Source organism: Elephas maximus, chromosome 7, assembly GCF_024166365.1.
Source record: "Elephas maximus indicus isolate mEleMax1 chromosome 7, mEleMax1 primary haplotype, whole genome shotgun sequence".
NCBI classification, from domain to species: Eukaryota; Metazoa; Chordata; class Mammalia; order Proboscidea; family Elephantidae; genus Elephas; species Elephas maximus.
The window spans coordinates 127433354-127452076 of NC_064825.1; the positions used below are offsets into that span (position 1 = coordinate 127433354).

The following is an 18723-nucleotide window of genomic DNA, read 5'->3' on the forward strand; positions in this document are numbered from 1 at the left end:
CTAGGTTAGAGTTGGTGCCCGGCATGGTGGGGATTTGAGGATGGCCAGTGGCAGGCCCAGCTCCCCTCAGGGTCTGAGTGCCCTGGGGCAGAGGGGGCTGGCAGAGCCGGCTCCTCCCTGGCTGACCCCTCCTCCCCCAGAACCAGCTCTGCTCTTTCTGGGTTTCTAGGTGACTTGGCTGGCCCCTCTGGATGAGTTCTACTTTAAACCTGCTGTCGCTACTGCCTCCGTATTGGGGGGGCTCCCACAGGGGCCCCCAGGCAGGAGCCCCCCCAGCCAAGCCCTGCGGGAGGGGTTGCAGCCCCCACCCATCCCCTGCCCATGTGCTTTCCCCTCCTCCCAACCCTGGAACGCAGATTTCAGGGCACCTGCTGTGGGCCGGGCACTGCGGAGCCCCTCCTCAACTTCCATTGTTCTGGATACCTAGGAGGCTTCTGACCCTCCGGCCAAACCACCAGCTTCCCCTGCGCAGTCTCCAGCCCGAGGCCCACAGGGGCAGGCTTCAGATTCAGTCCGGAGGGGCCTGTGGCACGTGAAGGGGGCTGTTCCGGGGTGCGCCCTGGAAGGCCAGGACGCCTGGGTCCTCGGAGGCGGCAGGCGCCCGGCCTCCCAGGGCCAGGGAGGGGGGAGGGCGCTGCCGGCAGGAGGCCCATTAGCCGGCTAAGTGCTCCCAGGGAGGGGACCGCGCGTCAGCGGGAGGGGTGAGGCGAAGTGAGGGCAGAGAGGGGGTGGAAATGGTTTTTCCTGCATTCAGCTAAGTGCCGCGGGAGTGGGGCGGGGGACAGAGCTCTGCGCCCCCGACCCCCCTCAAGTCCTGCCCTCCAGTAGTGCTCTTGGTCTGTCCCCCAGAAAGTTAGCGGGCAGACCCCGGCCGCCTTCGGCAGCGTCTTCTACACGCAACCCCCCAGCTGCGCCTCCAGCAGCCATCCTGGCCCCACGTCTCCCCACCCTGGGCCCTGGGCCCGAAGCTGAACCCCCAGCCAAGCCCCAGGCCAGGTGCGCCCCTGCCCCTGGCCCCAGCCCCTCTCTGACTGCAGTGGCAGCCCGGCCGCCAGAGGGAGCCAGTGCGGGGCGGGCGGGCCGACGCCGTGGGAGGGGCGGCCCCGCTGCGGCCCCGCCCTCGCCCCGCCCCGGCCCGGCCCCGCGAAGTCGCTGGTCGGTCCGGGACAGACTGGCGGGCGGGCGGGCGCTGACGCCGCGGGGCCGGAGCGGGCCGCCCGGAAGCCGCGCGGAAAGACCAGCGGCGCCGTCGGTCCCTGTCGAGGACCGGTGGGTCCCCGACGCGCCTCCAGGCCGGCCATGGCGGGCGCCAGGCCCGGTGTCCACGCGCTGCAGCTGGAGCCGCCCACCGTGGTGGAGACCCTGCGGCGCGGGAGTAAGTTCATCAAATGGGACGAGGTAAGTGTGGGGGACTCCCCCCCGCTCAAGCTCGACTAGACGCCGGGGACCATCTCAGCCTGGCCTGGCCCCGGCCCCCCCATCCCAGCCCGGCTGCGCTCCGGAAACTTGAGTCCCCAGGCGTCCTCTTAATGAAGACTTTGTCCCCCCCCCCCCCGCCCCAATCCCTCAGCTCTGGAAAATTTGGCTCCCCAGTCCTTGGCTAATAAATCCTGCCCCCCCCCTTCACTCGTTCCTCCCACCCCTCCCTGCCAGGCTAATTCTAGTTCCCCTACAGTGGCCTGGTCCACAGACCCCTGCCCAGCCCTGGACATCCTGCTGTGGCTTGGGACCCTGGCACCCAGTCTGGCTCAGGGCACCCCTTTTCTGGAACCCTACTCTTCCCAGTGCCATCGTCTGAGCATTACTCTCTCATTCATCACTTTTTCACCCCATTCTGGCTGTCACCCCTTTGCCCTGCTTCTAGATCTCAGCCCAACCATCTGCTCAGGCAGGAGCACCAAGACCCCCCAAATGGAGGCATTGCCCTCCGCAAGTTCCTTTACCCTTGGAGAACTTTGCTCCCCACTCCTTGGTATTGGGGACTTTGAACCCCAATAAAGCCTGGTTACCCTTTCCAGCTGCCCTGCCCTTCTGCTTCCCAGACACCCTGGCCTCCCACCCAGTCCTGCGCCCTACCCTCAGTTTCACCTCCCACCCCTCTGCCCCCTGGGGCCCTCCTTCCTCAGGGCCTCCACCCGGTCGGCCTGTGCTTCCTCGCTGCTCCTTCCCAGTTAGACCAGAGGCCTGGAAGACTCTGGGCTCCTTTCCGGCTGGGTGGGGCAGGAGGCGTGGGAGCTGGGAGGGAGGACCTGGAGGCGTGGCCTGAGGCAGCAGGTGTGCCACCAGAAGTGCCTGGGTGCCTGGGGAGTGGGGAGACCCCTCCCCCCAGGCCAGCCTGTAGGGAAAAGTTTCTCCTTTTCCTTCCAGTGTGATAAACCCAAATAAGGAAGTGGGAGCAGAGAGAGGGCCCAGGGGGTGGGGTGGGGGTGCTGACAAGGGCTTGGGGCTGGAGAGCAGGGGGCCTGGGGCTACCTTTAAAGGCTGGGCCCCTGGGGAGGGGCAGAGGGAGGTACCAGGGACAGCACCGTCAGAACTCACCCCTCCCCACAGTATTGGGGCTTCAGGCCCAGAGCAGGGTTGGGAATCCTACAGAGAGCAGCTGGGGATGGGTGTCAACACACTGAGGTGGGGTGGCTCAGGCACCCCAGAAGTTCTGGGGCCTCCCATCCCCTCTTCCCCCAGATCAATCTCTTGTCCATTGTAATCAAGCCCTGAGATGGGTGGGGCTGGTACAGTCCCCATTCTCCAGAAAGGGAAACTGAGGTCTTGAAAGAGGAGATTCATCCCAGACTCCACAATGGAGCTGTGCTGAGGCTGGAGCTAGAACCCTGGCAGAGGTCCTGGTCCCCTGCTTCCCAGGCCTCAAGATGCTGGCACCATACTTCCTGCCTGCAGATCCTGGCACCCCTGCATGATCTTGGGCAAGCTCCTTAGCCTCCCTGTATCTGTTTCCCCATCTGTAAAATGGGAATAACAAAGGCACACCCTTCATGGCGTTGTTGAGAGGACCAAGTGAGCTCACATATATGAAGTGCTTAGAACTGTGCCCGGCACACAGTAGGGGCCAAGAGAGTGTGAGCTGTTATGCTGATGGTGATATAATTACCCACCAGACAGGGAGCAGCGGTTCCGGGGTGGCACCGAAGGTGAGGTTGGGTCCTCTTCTGTCCGGAGGAGCCTGGGGGAGGAGAATTCTACCTGTGGCTACCTGGCCACTTGGGCCCTGGCCAAGTCTAAGCCCTTGATGACAGCCCCTTCTGGCTGCTGCCCATCATTTGCACTGGGTGGCCCTGGGAGTAAGCCAGGGACTAGGCCTTCCTCAGAAAATGGGGCCAGGGGGCCCTTCCCTGCACCCTGCCAGCCACAAGCCCATTTGAGGGTGGACAGAATTCACTGTCTGTTGCAAAGGCAGGGACAGTCCCCCTTTTGGGGGGACTCGGTCTGTTCTTTTGTGAGGCTGTGAGGGTCCTGTGGCATGCAGGGTGGGGTGGGGGAACTGGGAGGCTCTGAGGGTCCTGGGGGTGCAGGGTGGGGTGGGGGAGCTATGAAGCTGTGAGGGTCCTGAGGGTGCAGGCTGGGGTGGGGGAGCTGTGAGGCTGTAAGGTTCTGTGGGCTACAGGGTGGGGTGGGGGGAGCTGCGAGGCTGGCTGTGAGGGTCCTGGGGGTGCAGGGTGGGATGGGGGAGCTGTGAGGCTGGGAGTCCTGGGGGATGCAGGATAGGGAGAAACGGACTTGGAAGTGGGTATAAGGGTGGCTGGTCATATTGGTACCCTGAGGGATGCAGAGGGCTGTGGAGGTCAGACGTCCGCCCCCTCTGTTTTCATCTCATAAACCTCTATAGTGTGCTCAGCTAAGGGCGCTACCAGCGGCTCCAACCTTCAGGGAGCTCTGGGGTCTCCTGGGGAAACCAAGCCCGGGTAGAGGTCAGGGGAGGCCTCCCCGAGGAGGTGGGTCAGATTTCACGGGAGAGAAAGAAAGAAAGGTGATCCCAGCAAAGGGAACAATGAGGCGAAGCTGGGAGTGGGGAAGGGTGGGCTGTGGTCCATGGTCCACGTGACAGGTCTTAGGGCAAGAGCTGAGGCTGGGAGGGGTCAGAGCGTGGGGCCCGCAAACGTCATGATGAGGACCTTGCCTTGTCCTGAGGGCTGTACAGAGCTGTGGAGGACCCGTGGACTGGAAGGGGCCTTGTCTTAGCTCACTGGCAGAAGCAGTGGGTGGATGACTGAGAAGTCACGGGTCAAGCCTGGGCCAAAGCCTGTGGGCAGGACTTGCCCTCAGCCCTCACTCCCTCACCCCTGCTCTCCTGGCCCGTCCCCAGGAGGCTTCTAGTCGGAACCTGGTGACCCTGCGTGTGGACTCCAATGGCTTTTTCCTGTACTGGACGGGACCCAACATGGTAAGGGTGGGTGCTGGTACAGCTCACTCAGGCATATGGCCCCTGCCCCAGACCCCTGCGCAGCGCCCCCTGTCCACAGGGTTGGGGCCTAGCTGCTGGTTGACCTCTCCCACGGCTCTCCGGACAGGAAGTGCTAAGGGCGGGAGCTGAGACTGGGGCTCCAGCCAGGGGGTGGCCACTCCCTGGCCTGGGTGGGGAGCTCGGGGGCTCCTGGCTGTCTCCCTGCAGCCTCTCAGACCCACCCTGGCATCTGGTTTTCCAGGAGGTGGACACATTGGACATCAGTTCCATCAGGGACACCCGGACAGGTCGCTATGCCCGCCTGCCCAAGGTGAGTGAAAGGGCCCAAGACTAAGGGTGGGCGTGAGGGCCGGGAGGGTGGGACGCCCCTCCTCAGCCTGGGCTCTCGCCTACCCAGGACCCCAAGATCCGGGAGGTTCTGGGCTTTGGGGGTCCTGATGCCCGGCTGGAAGAGAAGCTGCTAACGGTGGTGGCTGGGCCAGATCCGGTGAACACAACGTTCTTGAACTTCATGGCCGTGCAGGATGACACAGCCAAGGTGGGCTGGGGCTGAGGGGCGGGCCTGGAGAAGCCTCTGACTCAGCTGCTTAGTTAGCTATCATTTATTGACTACCTATTGTATGCTAGACTGTTCTTTAACCCTATATCTCACCATCTTCTGAAGAACCAATATGTAAGCACTACTGTGTGCCAGGAGCCCTGATGGTAAAGTGGTTAAGAGCTCTGCTGCTAAACAAAAGGTTGGCAGTTCGAATCCACCAGCCACTCTTTGGAAACTCGATGGGGTAGTTCTGCTCTGTCCTATGTGGTAGCTATGAGTTAGCATCGACTCGATGGCAGCGGGGCTGGTTTTTGGTTTATTGTGTGCCAGACCTGGTGCTGGGTGTGGGCTGTGGCTGGCCAGTTTCTCTGTCCCCCATTGACTGCTGCCCATATGCTGACCCCCCAGATCTGGTCCGAGGAGCTGTTCAAGCTGGCGATGAACATCCTGGCTCAGAACGCTTCCCGCAACACCTTCCTGCGCAAAGCGTGAGCCCTGGGCCGCCTGGGGGGTGCCGGGGGGTTTTGGGTGGCCATCGCCAGGGTGTGACCCCTCCATCTACCTTTCCAGATACACGAAGCTGAAGCTGCAGGTGAACCAGGATGGACGGATCCCAGTCAAGAAGTAAGCACCCCCTTCTCTCAGCGCCCTCCCTCTTGCCTTGACTTGATGACCTTTGCCCCCTCTGACCTTGACCCTCCCTTCCGCTCCAGCATCCTGAAGATGTTCTCAGCAGACAAGAAGCGGGTAGAGACTGCGTTGGAATCCTGCGGCCTCAATTTCAACCGGGTGTGTAGAGTGGTTGTGGGGGCAGCGAGGGTGTCCTGGTGGGCGCCCACTCCCTGGGTCCGGCTGCCCCCTGGGTTCTCACCCCTCACTCCTGGCCCCCAGAGCGAGTCCATCCGGCCTGATGAGTTTTCCTTGGACATCTTTGAGCGGTTTCTGAACAAGCTGTGTCTGCGGCCGGATATTGACAAGATCCTGCTGGAGATGTGAGTGGGCAGGGCAGGGGGCTCTTCTTGCTGCTCCCCATGGCTGGGCCCATCTCCCAGCCCCGGCCTCTGCGCAGAGTTCCGGCCAGCCCAGCGAGGAAAAGGGTGGTGATGGTCACGCTCAGAGCTGCTTTTCCAGCAGCTCCGTTACCCGGCTGCTCTGTGCTGACGCTCTGCCGGGGTAGTTTAATCAGCCCACCTTACGGATGAGAACACAGCTGCTCAGACGTGCTGGGGGACACAGTGAGTGAGGGCTGCAGCTGGGCTGGAGCCGGGGGCTGAGCACCCGACGCCCAGTGCTAGTTCATTTGCTCCCAATGCCAAGTAGTCAGGGAGCGTATGGGGAAACTGAGGCCCAGAGGGGACGTCAACTTGCCCTGAGTCCCAATCACTGGATGCTGAAGCCAGGCAGGCCCAGACCTTCTGACTCCCTCTGGCCTGACCCAGGTCTCCCAGGGTGAGGGCTGGAGTGGGGGTGGGGAGCCGGCGAGGCTCAGCCTGACCCAGCTTTTCACCCTGTCTAGAGGAGCCAAGGGGAAGCCATACCTGACGCTGGAGCAGCTCATGGAGTTCATCAACCAGAAGCAGCGCGATCCGAGACTCAACGAAGTGCTGTACCCGCCACTGCGGCCCTCACAGGCCCGGCTGCTCATTGAGAAGTACGAGCCCAACCAGCAGTTCCTGGAGCGAGGTGAGCCAGCCAGTGGGCACGCAGGCAGTGGGGAGGGTGGAGGGGTCCAGCTGACCCCACCGCCTCCGCCCCCAGACCAGATGTCCATGGAGGGTTTCAGCCGCTACCTGGGAGGCGAGGAGAATGGCATCCTGCCCCTGGAGTCCCTGGACCTGAGTGCGGACATGACCCAGCCACTGAGCGCCTACTTTATCAACTCCTCACACAACACTTATCTCACCGGTGAGTGGGTGACAGGCTGTCCTCAGCTGGCGGGGGGATGGCCGGCCCCGACCTCTGGCCTTTGCACCGTGCATTCGTTGGCCAGTGCTGGGGATGCAGGCTGGGAGCAGAGCCCGACCTCGGGGACAGCGTCTCTGCATGGAGTGCCTCGTCTTGGGGGTGGTCAGGAATGGCCTCCCTGGGGAAGGGCTGGGGCCAGGGACAGCTCTGATGCCATGGCTATTGAGCTGGTGAGGGAGGAATAGCCTGTGCAAAGGCCTGGGGCAGGAGGCAGCCTGGCTGGGGAGGCGCAGCCTGGGCATGGGCTGGGGACAGCTACAGGGTACAAGGGCACTGAATTGGGAGGCCAGGCCAGACCAGGGGGCACAGATGACTGCATCCTGAGGGGGAGCGAGAGGCTCTAGATGATGGTAAGCAGGGCCTGGGCGCAGGTGATGTGACCTGGTACGGTTTTCAAAGGAGGATGCCAGGTTTGTGTGTGGGGACTGGACTGAGACAGGGCAGGGCCTGCAAGTCTCCAAGGCAGGAGGGGACACAGGCTGTTCCTGGGCAGAGGTGGCAGTACTGTACCATACTGTTGTTGTCGAGTCGATACCAACTCATAGCAACCCAACAGGACAGAGTAGAACCGCCCCATAGAGTTTCCAAGGGGCGCCTGGTGGATTCAAACTGCCGACCTTTTGGTTAGCAGCTGTAGCTCTTAACCACTACGCCACCAGGGTTTCTGTAGAGGTGGCAGAGGGAGTGGAAAAAAGGGAGGGATTGTGAGGGTTACAGGGAGTGGGGCTGTTGGACATGACTCTCAGGGTTCAGGCTGGTGGGATGGGTGCATGGTGGATGTGGGGGGTGAGCCCTGGAGGGAACCTACTTGTCAGCAAGCACTGGTGGACAGCTACTTTGTGCCTAGCTTAGGGTGAGCCCCAGGGGCTGGGTGAGTGGGCAGGGGCCCTACCCTGTGTGTTTGAGGGGAGTTGGTACTTATTCTACGAGTAATTAAGAAGTGACCAAGATGCTGATAGGAGTTTCTGGGTAATGCAAACAGTTAAGCACTAGACTACTAGCCAAAAGGTTGATGGTTCGAACCCACCCAGAGGTGCCTTGGAAGAAAGGCCTGGTGATGTTCTTCTGAAAGGTCACAGCCTTGAAAACTATGGCGTTTCAAGGCTATGGAGCAGTCCTGTTCTGTACCACGTGGGGTCACCATGAGTTTGAACCAAGAGCAGCTGGCTTGGTTTGGTTTTAGGGTGTTGATAACAGGGCTGGGCCAGGCTGTCACAAGGGGCCTTTGCATCCCCAGCATGGTCTGGTTCAGCACTGGCCTCGGGAAGGGGAGAAGCGGAACCCAGGTGAGTGAAGGGCCAGCTGGCCAGGCGGCTGTGGTGACAAAGCCTCGTCTGCAGCGGGGCAGCTGGCTGGGACCTCATCGGTGGAGATGTACCGGCAGGCGCTGCTGTGGGGCTGCCGCTGTGTGGAGCTGGATGTGTGGAAGGGGCGGCCGCCCGAGGAGGAGCCCTTCATCACCCACGGCTTCACCATGACCACGGAGGTGCCGCTGCGTGACGTACTTGAGGCCATTGCTGAGACCGCCTTCAAGACCTCGCCCTACCCCGTTATCCTCTCCTTTGAGAACCACGTGGACTCGTGAGTGGGACCCTGGCCCAGGGACACCATGCGTTAGACATCTGTCCCAGGAACCTCTGATATGGAGGCCTCTGCCCTGGGGACCCTGCTAAACCCAGAGACATCCTCCCACCATGGGACTATCAAACTCTGCTGTGGCCCCTAACTCTGGGAATTTCCACTGACCTTGTGGACCTCTGACCTCTGACCTTGGGCCCACAGGGCGAAGCAGCAGGCCAAGATGGCTGAGTACTGCCGCTCTATCTTTGGGGATGCGCTGCTCATTGACCCGCTGGACAAGTACCCGGTATGGGGGCTGGGAGCCATGGCAGGGCGGGCGGAGGTTGAGGGTCAGTCCCCCTGACCTGTCTCTGCCCACCCAGCTGGCCCCGGGCGTTCCCCTGCCTAGCCCCCAGGACCTGATGGGCCGCATCCTGGTGAAGAACAAGAAGAGGCACCAGCCCAGCACTGGCGTCCCAGACAGCTCTGTGCGCAAGCGGCCGCTGGAGCAGAGCAATTCAGCCCTGAGCGAGAGCTCCGCCACCACTGAGCCCTCCTCGCCCCAGCTTGGTATGGCTGTGGCCTGACCTTCAACCCTGGTCTCGACCCTAGTCCCAACCCTAGTCTCTCCCCTCAGGTGACCCCCCAACCCCACCCCAGGCAAAGGACCATCTCTCCTCAGACCTCTGATCCCAACCTTCCACCTCACCTCACTGAGCCTGTCCCTCCCTGGGGATACTCTGTCCACCCCAACCTCTGACCCTTCTCTTCACGGAGCCATTTACCACCCCTCAGCTGGGAAGGGACCTCTGGCCTCTGACTCTAGAGCCTATGTCACTGAGCTATACCCTGGTTAGACTTGGCTCCATTCAACTCCTGACACCCCAGACTCAACCTCTCACCTCACAGAGCCCTCCCTCCCCTCCAGCCAAGTTATGACTAAATTCTGATCTCTGACCTCAGTGAACCACATCCCCATGCTTTGGGTAGAACCCTCAGACCCCTGACCCCTATTCTGTGACCCGCACTTCAGCCAACTTTTGACCTCTCACCTCACTGAGGTCCCTCCTACACCCAGCTGGGTATGGTGGCATCTGACCCGACTGTTCACCTCACTAAGCCGCTTCCTTGGGTGTGGGGTCTGACTGACTCGACCTGTAATCCCATCATGTCCTTTATCTCCATTGGGTCAAGCTGTTGTACCCCAGTTCCTGACTTCTCACCTCTCTGAGTTGCCCTGCCTACCTTTCTGCTGAATATAACTTTAGACCTTGGCCTGTGACCCGTCTGAGCTACCACTGGGTTTAACACCATCTGACCCTTGACCTCTGTCTTCTCCCAAACCATACCCCTTTGATTTCCCATTGAGTCACCTCCACATACTGGACATACCCCTGACTTCCTGAGTATCTGTGTGGCCCTGACCCTGACTCCTGGTGCTCCCTTCCCCTGTAGGGTCCCCCAGCTCCGACAGCTGTCCAGGCCTGAGCAATGGGGAGGAGGCGGGGCTTGAGAAGCCCGGCCTGGGGCCTCGGAAGTCTCTGGGCGAGGAGGGGCTGCGCCAGGGTCCTGATGCTCTTGGGCCTGCTGACCGTGAGGACGAGGAAGAAGACGAGGAAGAGGAGGAGCAGACAGACCCCAAAAAGCTGACCTCAGATGAGGTTAGGCCTGTGGGCAGGAAGGCAGGGGCAGGTGGCATGTGTTCATTCTTTCCTGAGCACCTACTGTGTGCCAGGCACAGTGCCAGGTGCAGGGTGTAGTATGAGCCAGACAGACATTATCCTTGCCCTCCTGGAGTTCACTGTGAATGGGTGGCAGGGGCAGATCTTAGACGAACAGGCATGGGAGCAAGTGTTCGTGACATGCGTCAGGGGAGAGATGTTTGGGTACAGAGGTGGGGGGAGAGCGGGGAGTCTGACCTCGACCCCTAGGGAGGCTGGGCGGCAGAGCTGAGGAAGAGGGAACAGCATGTGCAAAGGCCCTGTGGCATGGCTGGGGGTAGGCAGTACAAAATGAGGGCGTGGAGTCCTGGAGAGTGGCAAGGAGGGGCTCTGATGAGTGGAGTTGACAGGATCCGATTTGTGCTGAGAGAAGGTTGCCATGACTGTAGGATGAAGCTGGGTTTGAGAGGGGCCCAGAGTGGGTAAGGGGCAGCTAGAGGTCAGCATGGGATGTGTTGAAGTCGAGACTCTTGTTTACCACTGGAGAGAAGATAGCAAGGTGGTGACGGGAAATACGGGCCAGGATGGACACTTGGGCTCATTTGTATGTGTGTAACTGAATCCTGGGCTGGGGTGTGGAGTTCTAGCTTCCATCAGGGAGGTGGGAACAAGCCAGGAGGGTGAGGCCTGGGGCACGTCAGTGAGGCCCTCAGAGAGGGGGCTGTTGGGGCAGGCAGGACCAGGACTGAGAGAGGCTGTGGATCGGATGCCTGGAGGGGCTGGGGTCCTCAGTGAAATGGCAGTGGCTCGACGGGCAGTGGAGGGAGGAGGTGTGGCAGGGACAGCCTGGCCGGAGGATTGGCATTAACGGAGCCAGAAAGGGTGAGGCTGAGTGGAGGAGGCCGGAGCGGGTCTGACACTGTTGCGGGGGTGATCTGGGGAGTGGATCAGGACCCAGGACTTGGGCTTCAGTACGGGGGGAGTCAGCACCTATTTTGTATGGGTTGGGGGAGGGGCAGGCAAAGAAACTTTCAGCCAATGGCTGGGGGTCATGGTACTGCTGACCCTGGATTTGGGGCCACAGGGCACAGCCAGCAGTGAGGTTAATGCCACTGAGGAAATGTCGACGTTGGTCAACTACATTGAGCCTGTCAAGTTCAAGTCCTTTGAGGCTGCTCGAAGTGAGTGGGCTGGGAGGTGGTGGGGGTGGAAGCTGGTCCTATTGGGCCCTGCTGGGCTTGACACCCACCCTCCTGCCCACACATACTCCTCCCCCACAGAGAGGAACAAGTGCTTTGAGATGTCATCCTTTGTGGAGACCAAAGGCCTGGAGCAACTGAAAGAGAGCCCCATGGAGTTCGTGGAGTATCCTCCCAAGTTGCTGCAGGCAGGGGGCCAGGATGGGGATGTGTGGAGGCTCAGATGTCCTGACGCCTGCCGATGGCACCTTCACAGTCCCCAGGCCCTCCAGCACCCTAGTTTGGGGGTTGGACATTTAGTGCAGGCTAGATGGGCCGTGGGAGACTGTTCAGGGGCTAGGCCCAGACTGGGAGGCAGAAGGGACAGGGTGGGTGACGGCCAGGAGGTAGAGTTCATAGGAGCAGAGGATGGGCCTCCAATGCTGGGTAGAAGGCGGAGGGCAACAGGGGTGTAGCTGGGTGGGCCTTGGGACACTGGGTGGCCCCTGACTGCTGTCCTCAGATACAACAAGAAGCAGCTCAGCCGAATCTACCCCAAGGGTACCCGCGTGGACTCGTCCAACTACATGCCCCAGCTCTTCTGGAACGTGGGCTGCCAGCTCGTCGCGCTCAACTTCCAGACCCTGGGTGAGTGCTGGCTTGCCATGGCCCCTGACCCCTGGCCCCCAGCCCCTCTGACTTCTGACCACAACCCTGTTAATCTTTCCCCAGACCTTGCCTATCCCCAATCCTTGACCTTAGCTGACTCTAGACTCTACCTTGTCTGATCTTTCCCAAATCTAGACGCCGATGGCATTTGATCCCACCCCAGCCCTGGCCTCCGTCTGACCCCTAACTGTCCCGCCTGACTCCTGACCCCATCTGACCTACTAACCCTTGCCCTCCCTGGCGCCCCCAGATGTGGCGATGCAGCTGAATGCAGGCGTGTTTGAGTACAACGGGCGCAGCGGCTACCTGCTCAAGCCGGAGTTCATGCGGCGGCCAGACAAGTCCTTCGACCCCTTCACTGAAGTCATTGTGGATGGCATCGTGGCCAACGCCTTACGGGTCAAGGTAGGGCTGGGGAGCGGGGTTGGAGGTGTCCTGGGGAGTGGAACTCTCAGCAGCCGCCTCATCCTCCTTGGCCCACCTGTCCCCCAGGTGATCTCGGGGCAGTTCCTGTCTGACAGGAAGGTGGGAATCTATGTGGAGGTGGACATGTTCGGCCTCCCCACTGACACGCGGCGCAAGTACCGCACACGGACCTCACAGGGGAACTCGTTCAACCCCGTGTGGGATGAGGAGCCCTTCGACTTCCCCAAGGTGAGCCTGGCCCCGCACCTATCCTGAGCACAACAGATCTAGCCTGGACCTGCCCAGGCTCTCAGGTGGGATAGGAGATGGAAATAGGGCTGCTGAGGGACCTCCAGGTGGGGCCCATGTACCTCCAGGCCCCATCCTAGGCCCTGCACACCCTGGGTTCAGGCTCAGGCTCCCTGCACTTCACAGGGTGAGTGAAGACAGGAAAGGGAGACAGGGAGGGGAGCTCTGGCCCAAGGTCCCATAGCCCTACTATGAGGAGAGGGTGCCGTCCACTCATCTCAGAGGCAGGAAGGAGGTCACAACCCCAAGCCGGTACCCGCTCTTCCCCCTGCCCATGGTCCCAAATGGCCGGGGCTCCACTTCCGACTTGGTGTGGGGGTGACCTTGACGCATGGTTCATTTGACAGTTCCTAAGCTGGCAATGAGCAGACCCATCTTGCCATCGGGCCTGGGGCAGGAGGGAGGCAGGCAGTGCTGGGAGGGGCCTGTTGGCTTATTCTCTCAGGTCAGTGCTCCGATGGCTGCTGGCCATCTACTGGGCCAGGCTGTGAAGGTTGTGGGTCAGTCCTTGCTCCACGGCCATGGGGACTCGTGGTCAGTTGTTAAGTCAGTGGGTCTGAAGGTCCACGAGGTGATCGGGCCTCAGGGGTGGTGGTCACAGTCGCTCAGGGGCCGTGGTGCCCAGGCATTAGCTTCATGGCTCAGCACTTCTGTGGTGGCAGGTGGTGCTTCCGACGCTGGCTTCACTCCGCATTGCAGCCTTTGAGGAGGGCGGCAAGTTCGTGGGGCACCGGATCCTGCCTGTCTCTGCCATCCGCTCAGGTGAGGCTGTGTTGGGCTTGGGCAGCCCTGGGGGGCAGTGGATGTGGGGGCCTCACTGGGCGCAGCCTACCTTGCCCACCTGCCCCCCCAGGGTACCACTACGTCTGCCTGCGGAATGAGGCCAACCAGCCACTGTGTCTGCCGGCCCTGCTTGTCTACACCGAGGCCTCCGACTACATCCCCGATGACCATCAGGGTGAGCTGGGGTGTGGTGGGGCAGGGTGCTACACATGGCTTAGCTAGGTGGCCCTAATTCAGGATGGTAAACAGACTCAGGAGCAGGGATAGGCCTGACGCTCCTCAGTGACCCGTGCTGAGCTGGGGAGGGTGTGGCCCCGGGGCGCTGTCTCTGTGACCCTTGCCCTCTACCATAGACTACGCAGAGGCCCTGATCAACCCCATTAAGCATGTCAGCCTGATGGACCAGAGGGCAAAGCAGCTGGCTGCCCTTATTGGGGAGAATGAGGTGAGCCAGGGCCGGGTTGGGTCAGGCCTGGGGCTTGGTGGGTGGGGCCTGGGAGGTGGGCAGGAGAGACCTGGGAAGTGGGGGGACCATGGTGCCTATGGACATGGCTGCTGTGGGTGAGTGGGGAAGTGAGGCCTGGTCAGCCACCCAGTCCTTGTGCCCAGCCCAGTGGAAAAGGGCCCTGAGGCCTCCCCTGCTCTCTACGGCCTCACAGTCCCACCCAACTCCCAGCCTGGTGGTCTGCCTCTCCCCCAGCTGGGCTGTTCCATACCTTCATGTGCTGCCAACTCCTACTTTCACGCATGTACCCTCACCATCCTCTCTGCCTGGAGAGCCCTTTCTGGATTCTTCCGTGTCTCACCAAACCCAGAAAATAAAGCCCAGCGAATGCTGAGTGCCACCTCCCTGCCAGGCCCCGTGTGAGCTCTTTTGTCTCCATGGCTCATTTAACCCTTCCAACCACCTATGAGTTTGGTGGTGGCTGTCCCCAGGCTAGAGATGGGGACACTGAGTCACACTGCACAAGCTCTCTGCCTGGCCAGCCTGGGCACCTCCCACAGCTGGGCCTTCCTGCTCCCTCACTCAGGAGCTCAGCACCTAGGGTTGATCTCCACATCTTAAGGAGTGAGGTGGAAACCACCCCTCTTGCCTGCGAGGGACCCTCAGTTCAGGCCTGGGCTGACATTCCTCAGCTCCAAGTGGGGTCCAAGCCGGGGTGTGGGGCTCTAGCTGCTTCACCAGGGCAGTTTAAAACCATAGAAACTTTTAGAAGGAGGGGGCCCTGGGAGCCTTGTGGGGGGCAGTGGCTCCTGTGGGGAGGGGTCAGGAGCGGAGGCTCACCTACGCATCTAGACCCAGTCCCCAGGGGCCTGAGGCCAGCAGGGGAAGAGATGGCTGCAATTAGGGCCGCACGGAGCTGTTAGTGGGAGAGTCTGGTGCCCACTCTGCGGTCACTTCCTTTGTTGATTTAATCAGGAGCTGAGCCATGAGGATGAGCAGCCGTGGAAGAGGGTGGAGGGGCACAGAAAGGGGAGGAAACGCCAGACTGGGCAGTTTCCAGAACCATCTGCAAGTCCCTGAGCACACACAGTGGGCCTGGCATTCTAGAGATACGCTCTTGTATGAGCTTCCCCACACCTGGTGTGGAAAGGGTTTAGGAACGTTTGTCTTACAGTCTCCTGGGGTCACCATGGGTCAGAGTTGACTCAAAAGGCAACTGACGACACCACCAACACTTCTTAGCCAGACAGCCTCGTGTTCCAGAGGAGTCCAGCGGCTCAGGGAGGCTGCCAAGGGGCAGTGGGGGGCCTGGGATGTTGTCCAGGACAGAAGGGCGTGGAGAGAACAGCGCTTCTGGAAGGAACATGCATTCTGCTTTCCCCCCACAGGCCCAGACTGGCCCTGAGATGAGCCAGGAGCCCCAGTCTCAGCAGCTGGGCTCCCAGCTGCCTCTCAATGCCACACTCAGCCAACTGGAAACATCTGCCTGCCGAAGCCCCGTCTCTTGTGCCCCCCCTTCCAGTTCCTCCCTCACCAGCCCAGGTGAGGGGTAGCCTGGGCTTGGGAGGGGCTGAGGGAAGGGTCTTCTGGCCTGCCCCCTCCCCACCACAGTCCTGCCTTTGCTTTCCAGGCCAGAGGGATGACCTCATTGCCAGCATCCTCTCAGGTAAGGGGCGGGGCTTGGGATGGGTGGGGCTGCTCCTGCGTGCGGCTCTTCTGCTGGGCTGGCCCCCACCTTGCCCACTACCCCAGCTCAGGGCTATCACAGCCTGCCTTTGCTCTGCTGCTCAGAGGTGGCCCCGACCCCGCTGGATGAGCTCCGAGGCCACAAGGCGCTGGTGAAGCTTCGGAGCCGGCAGGAGCGAGACCTGCGGGAGCTGCTCAAGAAGCACCAGCGGAAGGCACTCACTCTCTCGCGCCGCTTGCTGAACAACCTGGCGCAGGTCCGGGCGGAGGGCAGGAGCCGGCGCCGGTAGGTGGCCTTCAAATGTCCTGCCTGCCTGTGTGCGTGTGCCGACGGGAACGGAGGAGTGTGTGCGTAGGTGGGGTTCTGTACCAGGTGGGCATGGAGGGAAGGCCAGGGGCTGCCCCTTGGCCCCCAGGGAGGGGGTTTGGTACCTGGAGGAAAGAGGGGGCTCCCACATGGGGCCCCCAAAGAGTGACCCCTCTTTTGAGGCTCCCCGTGAACAGCACGTTTTAAGAGACTTGCCCAAGCAAGCTCCCATTATTCAAGTGAGCTAAAGGGCCTCCTCACTTGTATGACAGACCCCCTGGGGCTGGTGTCTGTCATTACCTGCTGGCACAGGCCCCAGCCCCACTGCTCTCCCAGCCCAAGTCTGTGAGACAGACACAAGCATCACGCAATGGGGTTCCTCCCACAGAGGGGGGACTGCTGAAGAGGAGGAGGAGGAGGAGGAGGTGAAGCGGTACCAGGAGTTCCAGAGAAGGCAGGTGCAGAGTCTGCTGGAGCTGAGGGAGGCCCAGGTGGACACGGAGGCTGATCGGAGGCTGGAGCACCTGAGACAGGTGTGGAGCATGTGGTGGCAAGAGCGAGCCTGCCCCCCGCATGGATCTCTCGGCAGCCCTGTGTCACCTGTCGGCTCCGTGTCCACAGGTTCAGCATCGGCTCAGGGAGGTTGTCCTGGAGGCACACACGACTCAGCTCAAGAGGCTGAAGGAGCTTAATGAGAGGTAAAGGCAGGGATCTTGTTGGTGGGACAGGACTCCCTGGCACCAAGAGAAAGACAGAGCCCTGGTTCTGCTCTTGACCTTTCCTATCCCCAACCGGCCCCTCCAGAGAGAAGAAGGACCTGCAGAAGATCCTGGACAGGAAGCGCCACAACAGTATCTCGGAGGCCAAAACAAGGGAGAAATATAAGAAGGAAGTGTAAGGACTTCAGGGCCAGGAGCCACTTGGTGCCAGGGAGGCAGGGCTGGGCATCTGTTAACTGAACCTATCCTGCCTTGCTCCTCTGCAGGGAACTGACGGAGATTAATCGTCGGCACATCACCGAGTCTGTCAACTCCATCCGCCGGGTGAGTGAGGCTCATGTGCCACCTCGTCCCATCCCTCTTCCTTCAGTCATCAGATACCCATCTCCTCGGTGCCTGGCCTGGTGCCATGGCGGATGAGACTCCGTGCCTGCCCCAGAGGCCTTTTAGAGCCTTTCCCCCCTGCCCCATATCATGTCCAAAGTCAACGGCAACAGAGCCCCATGGCTTTGGCATCTTCAGGCCTGCCACGTTTGCTGCAAGGCCCATCTCAGAACCCTGACCCCATAGCCCTGTGATCCTTAGCCCACCTGACCTCTATGCCCAGCCAGAGCCCAGGGCCCTCAGCTGAGCCCTTGCCCACCCCGTAGCTGGAGGAGGCCCAGAAGCAGCGGCACGACTGCCTGGTAGCTGGGCAACAGCAGGTCCTACAGCAGCTGGCGGAAGAGGAGCCCAAGGTGAGGCCATGGGGCAGGCGGGCAGGTGAGTGGCAGGCTGGTGGCATGTTGGGTGGCCTGGCCTTGCCTGTGACATCATCCTCCTCCTGCAGCTGCTGGCCCAGCTGGCCCAGGAATGTCAGGAGCAGCGGGCGAGACTCCCCCAGGAGATCCGCCAGAGCCTGCTAGGCGAGACACCGGAGGGGCTGGGGGACGGGCATCTGGTGGCCTGTGCCAGCAATGGTCACGCACCTGGGAGCAGCAGCCACCTATCCGGCGCTGACTTGGAGAACCAGGAGGAGAACACGAAGCTCTGAGCTTGGCTGGGCAAGAGGTGGCCACAGGGCCAGGGTGGTTACCAGGAGGGGAGCCAGAGGAGGCTGAGACACTAATACTTGTAACTTTTTACCTTTGGAAATTTTATTTTTTTAAACCTGGGGCAAGTACCCCACACTAGCTCCCTCCCTTCATCCTCCTGTCCCCCAGCAGTGCCGGGCCCCTCCTTCTTGCCCTCAGTCCCAGGAAAGGTGCTAGGTCACCCCAGCCAGACGGGCCTGAATTGGGGGTCTCGAGGGTTTCACCCTTCCCGTGATACTCACACCCAGAGTAGGAGTCTTCTCCCTCACCTCCCCAGAGAACATTTGGTGGAGACTTCAAGCTCTGGGAAGTAGGGCCCACTTTCTCTATTCTTTGGGAAATTTTTTTTTACATGAATAAAAGTGGATTTTAGGGACCCCGTGTGCAGTGTGGTTTGGGTTAAGGCAGTGCTGGAGAGGACTCTGGGGCCTAGGTCGGGCTTTGCCCTTTCCTTTGGGGGCCTCCGTTTCCTCATCTGTAAAATGACCCTGTGGCCATTTGGTGGGCTTAAGGTCAGGCCCCCAGCAGAGCTGATGGGTCTAAACCTTGTAGGCCTCCTAGCATGGAATTTGCAAATCTTCCTAGTGACCCTCCTTACTCACATCCTAGGCTCTCTAGCCTCTCTCAAGCTTTCCCTGCCCCTCTGTCCCTGCTCCTGTTTTCAACCTGACCCCATTACCTTCTCCCTCCTAGCCTCTTCCTGGCCTCCACAGAGGCTCAGGCCTCTGTTCCAGGAAGCCTTCCCTGCCCCCATCTTCCTGTTGCCTGATATGACCCAAGTGCCCAGCATCTTCCGCCAGGGCTGCTCTGGGCCCCACACACAGGCTGCTTCTCTGTATTGGGGGATGGACCGACTAGGGGTGGAGCTGGGCAGCTCAGAACCTGCCCAGCACTGGGGAACCCGGGCTTTCAGCTGTGAGTGGGAAGTGGGCCTGACCGTGACCTGGGGCTAGGAGACCCAGCATCCTCCTCACCCCTGTGAGGGAGATGTTATACCTGTTTTAC

General features: G+C 61.0%; 1 protein-coding gene across 2 annotated transcripts; it reads left to right on the forward strand.

The window, feature by feature from the left end:
- Positions 1–1163: 1163 nt before the first annotated feature.
- On the forward strand, positions 1164–18107 carry PLCB3 (phospholipase C beta 3). 2 transcript variants are annotated; one of them, XM_049892332.1, is made up of 31 exons: positions 1164–1398; positions 4319–4396; positions 4659–4727; positions 4815–4955; positions 5367–5446; positions 5529–5582; positions 5672–5747; positions 5850–5950; positions 6475–6641; positions 6717–6863; positions 8264–8504; positions 8706–8790; positions 8867–9053; positions 9939–10144; positions 11229–11325; positions 11425–11509; positions 11846–11970; positions 12242–12396; positions 12484–12645; positions 13368–13467; positions 13559–13663; positions 13842–13933; positions 15322–15475; positions 15564–15599; positions 15725–15905; positions 16315–16459; positions 16548–16624; positions 16731–16820; positions 16912–16969; positions 17296–17382; positions 17475–18107. In XM_049892332.1, the coding sequence occupies exons 1-31, from the start codon at positions 1300–1302 to the stop codon at positions 17676–17678; spliced, it is 3684 nt and encodes a 1227-aa protein (XP_049748289.1). In that variant the 5' UTR covers positions 1164–1299; the 3' UTR covers positions 17679–18107. The 2 variants fall into 2 exon arrangements, with proteins under 2 accessions (XP_049748289.1, XP_049748290.1); XM_049892333.1 differs by lacking the exon at positions 17475–18107 and having other exon boundaries at positions 17253–17312.
- The last annotated feature ends 616 nt before the right edge of the window (positions 18108–18723 follow it).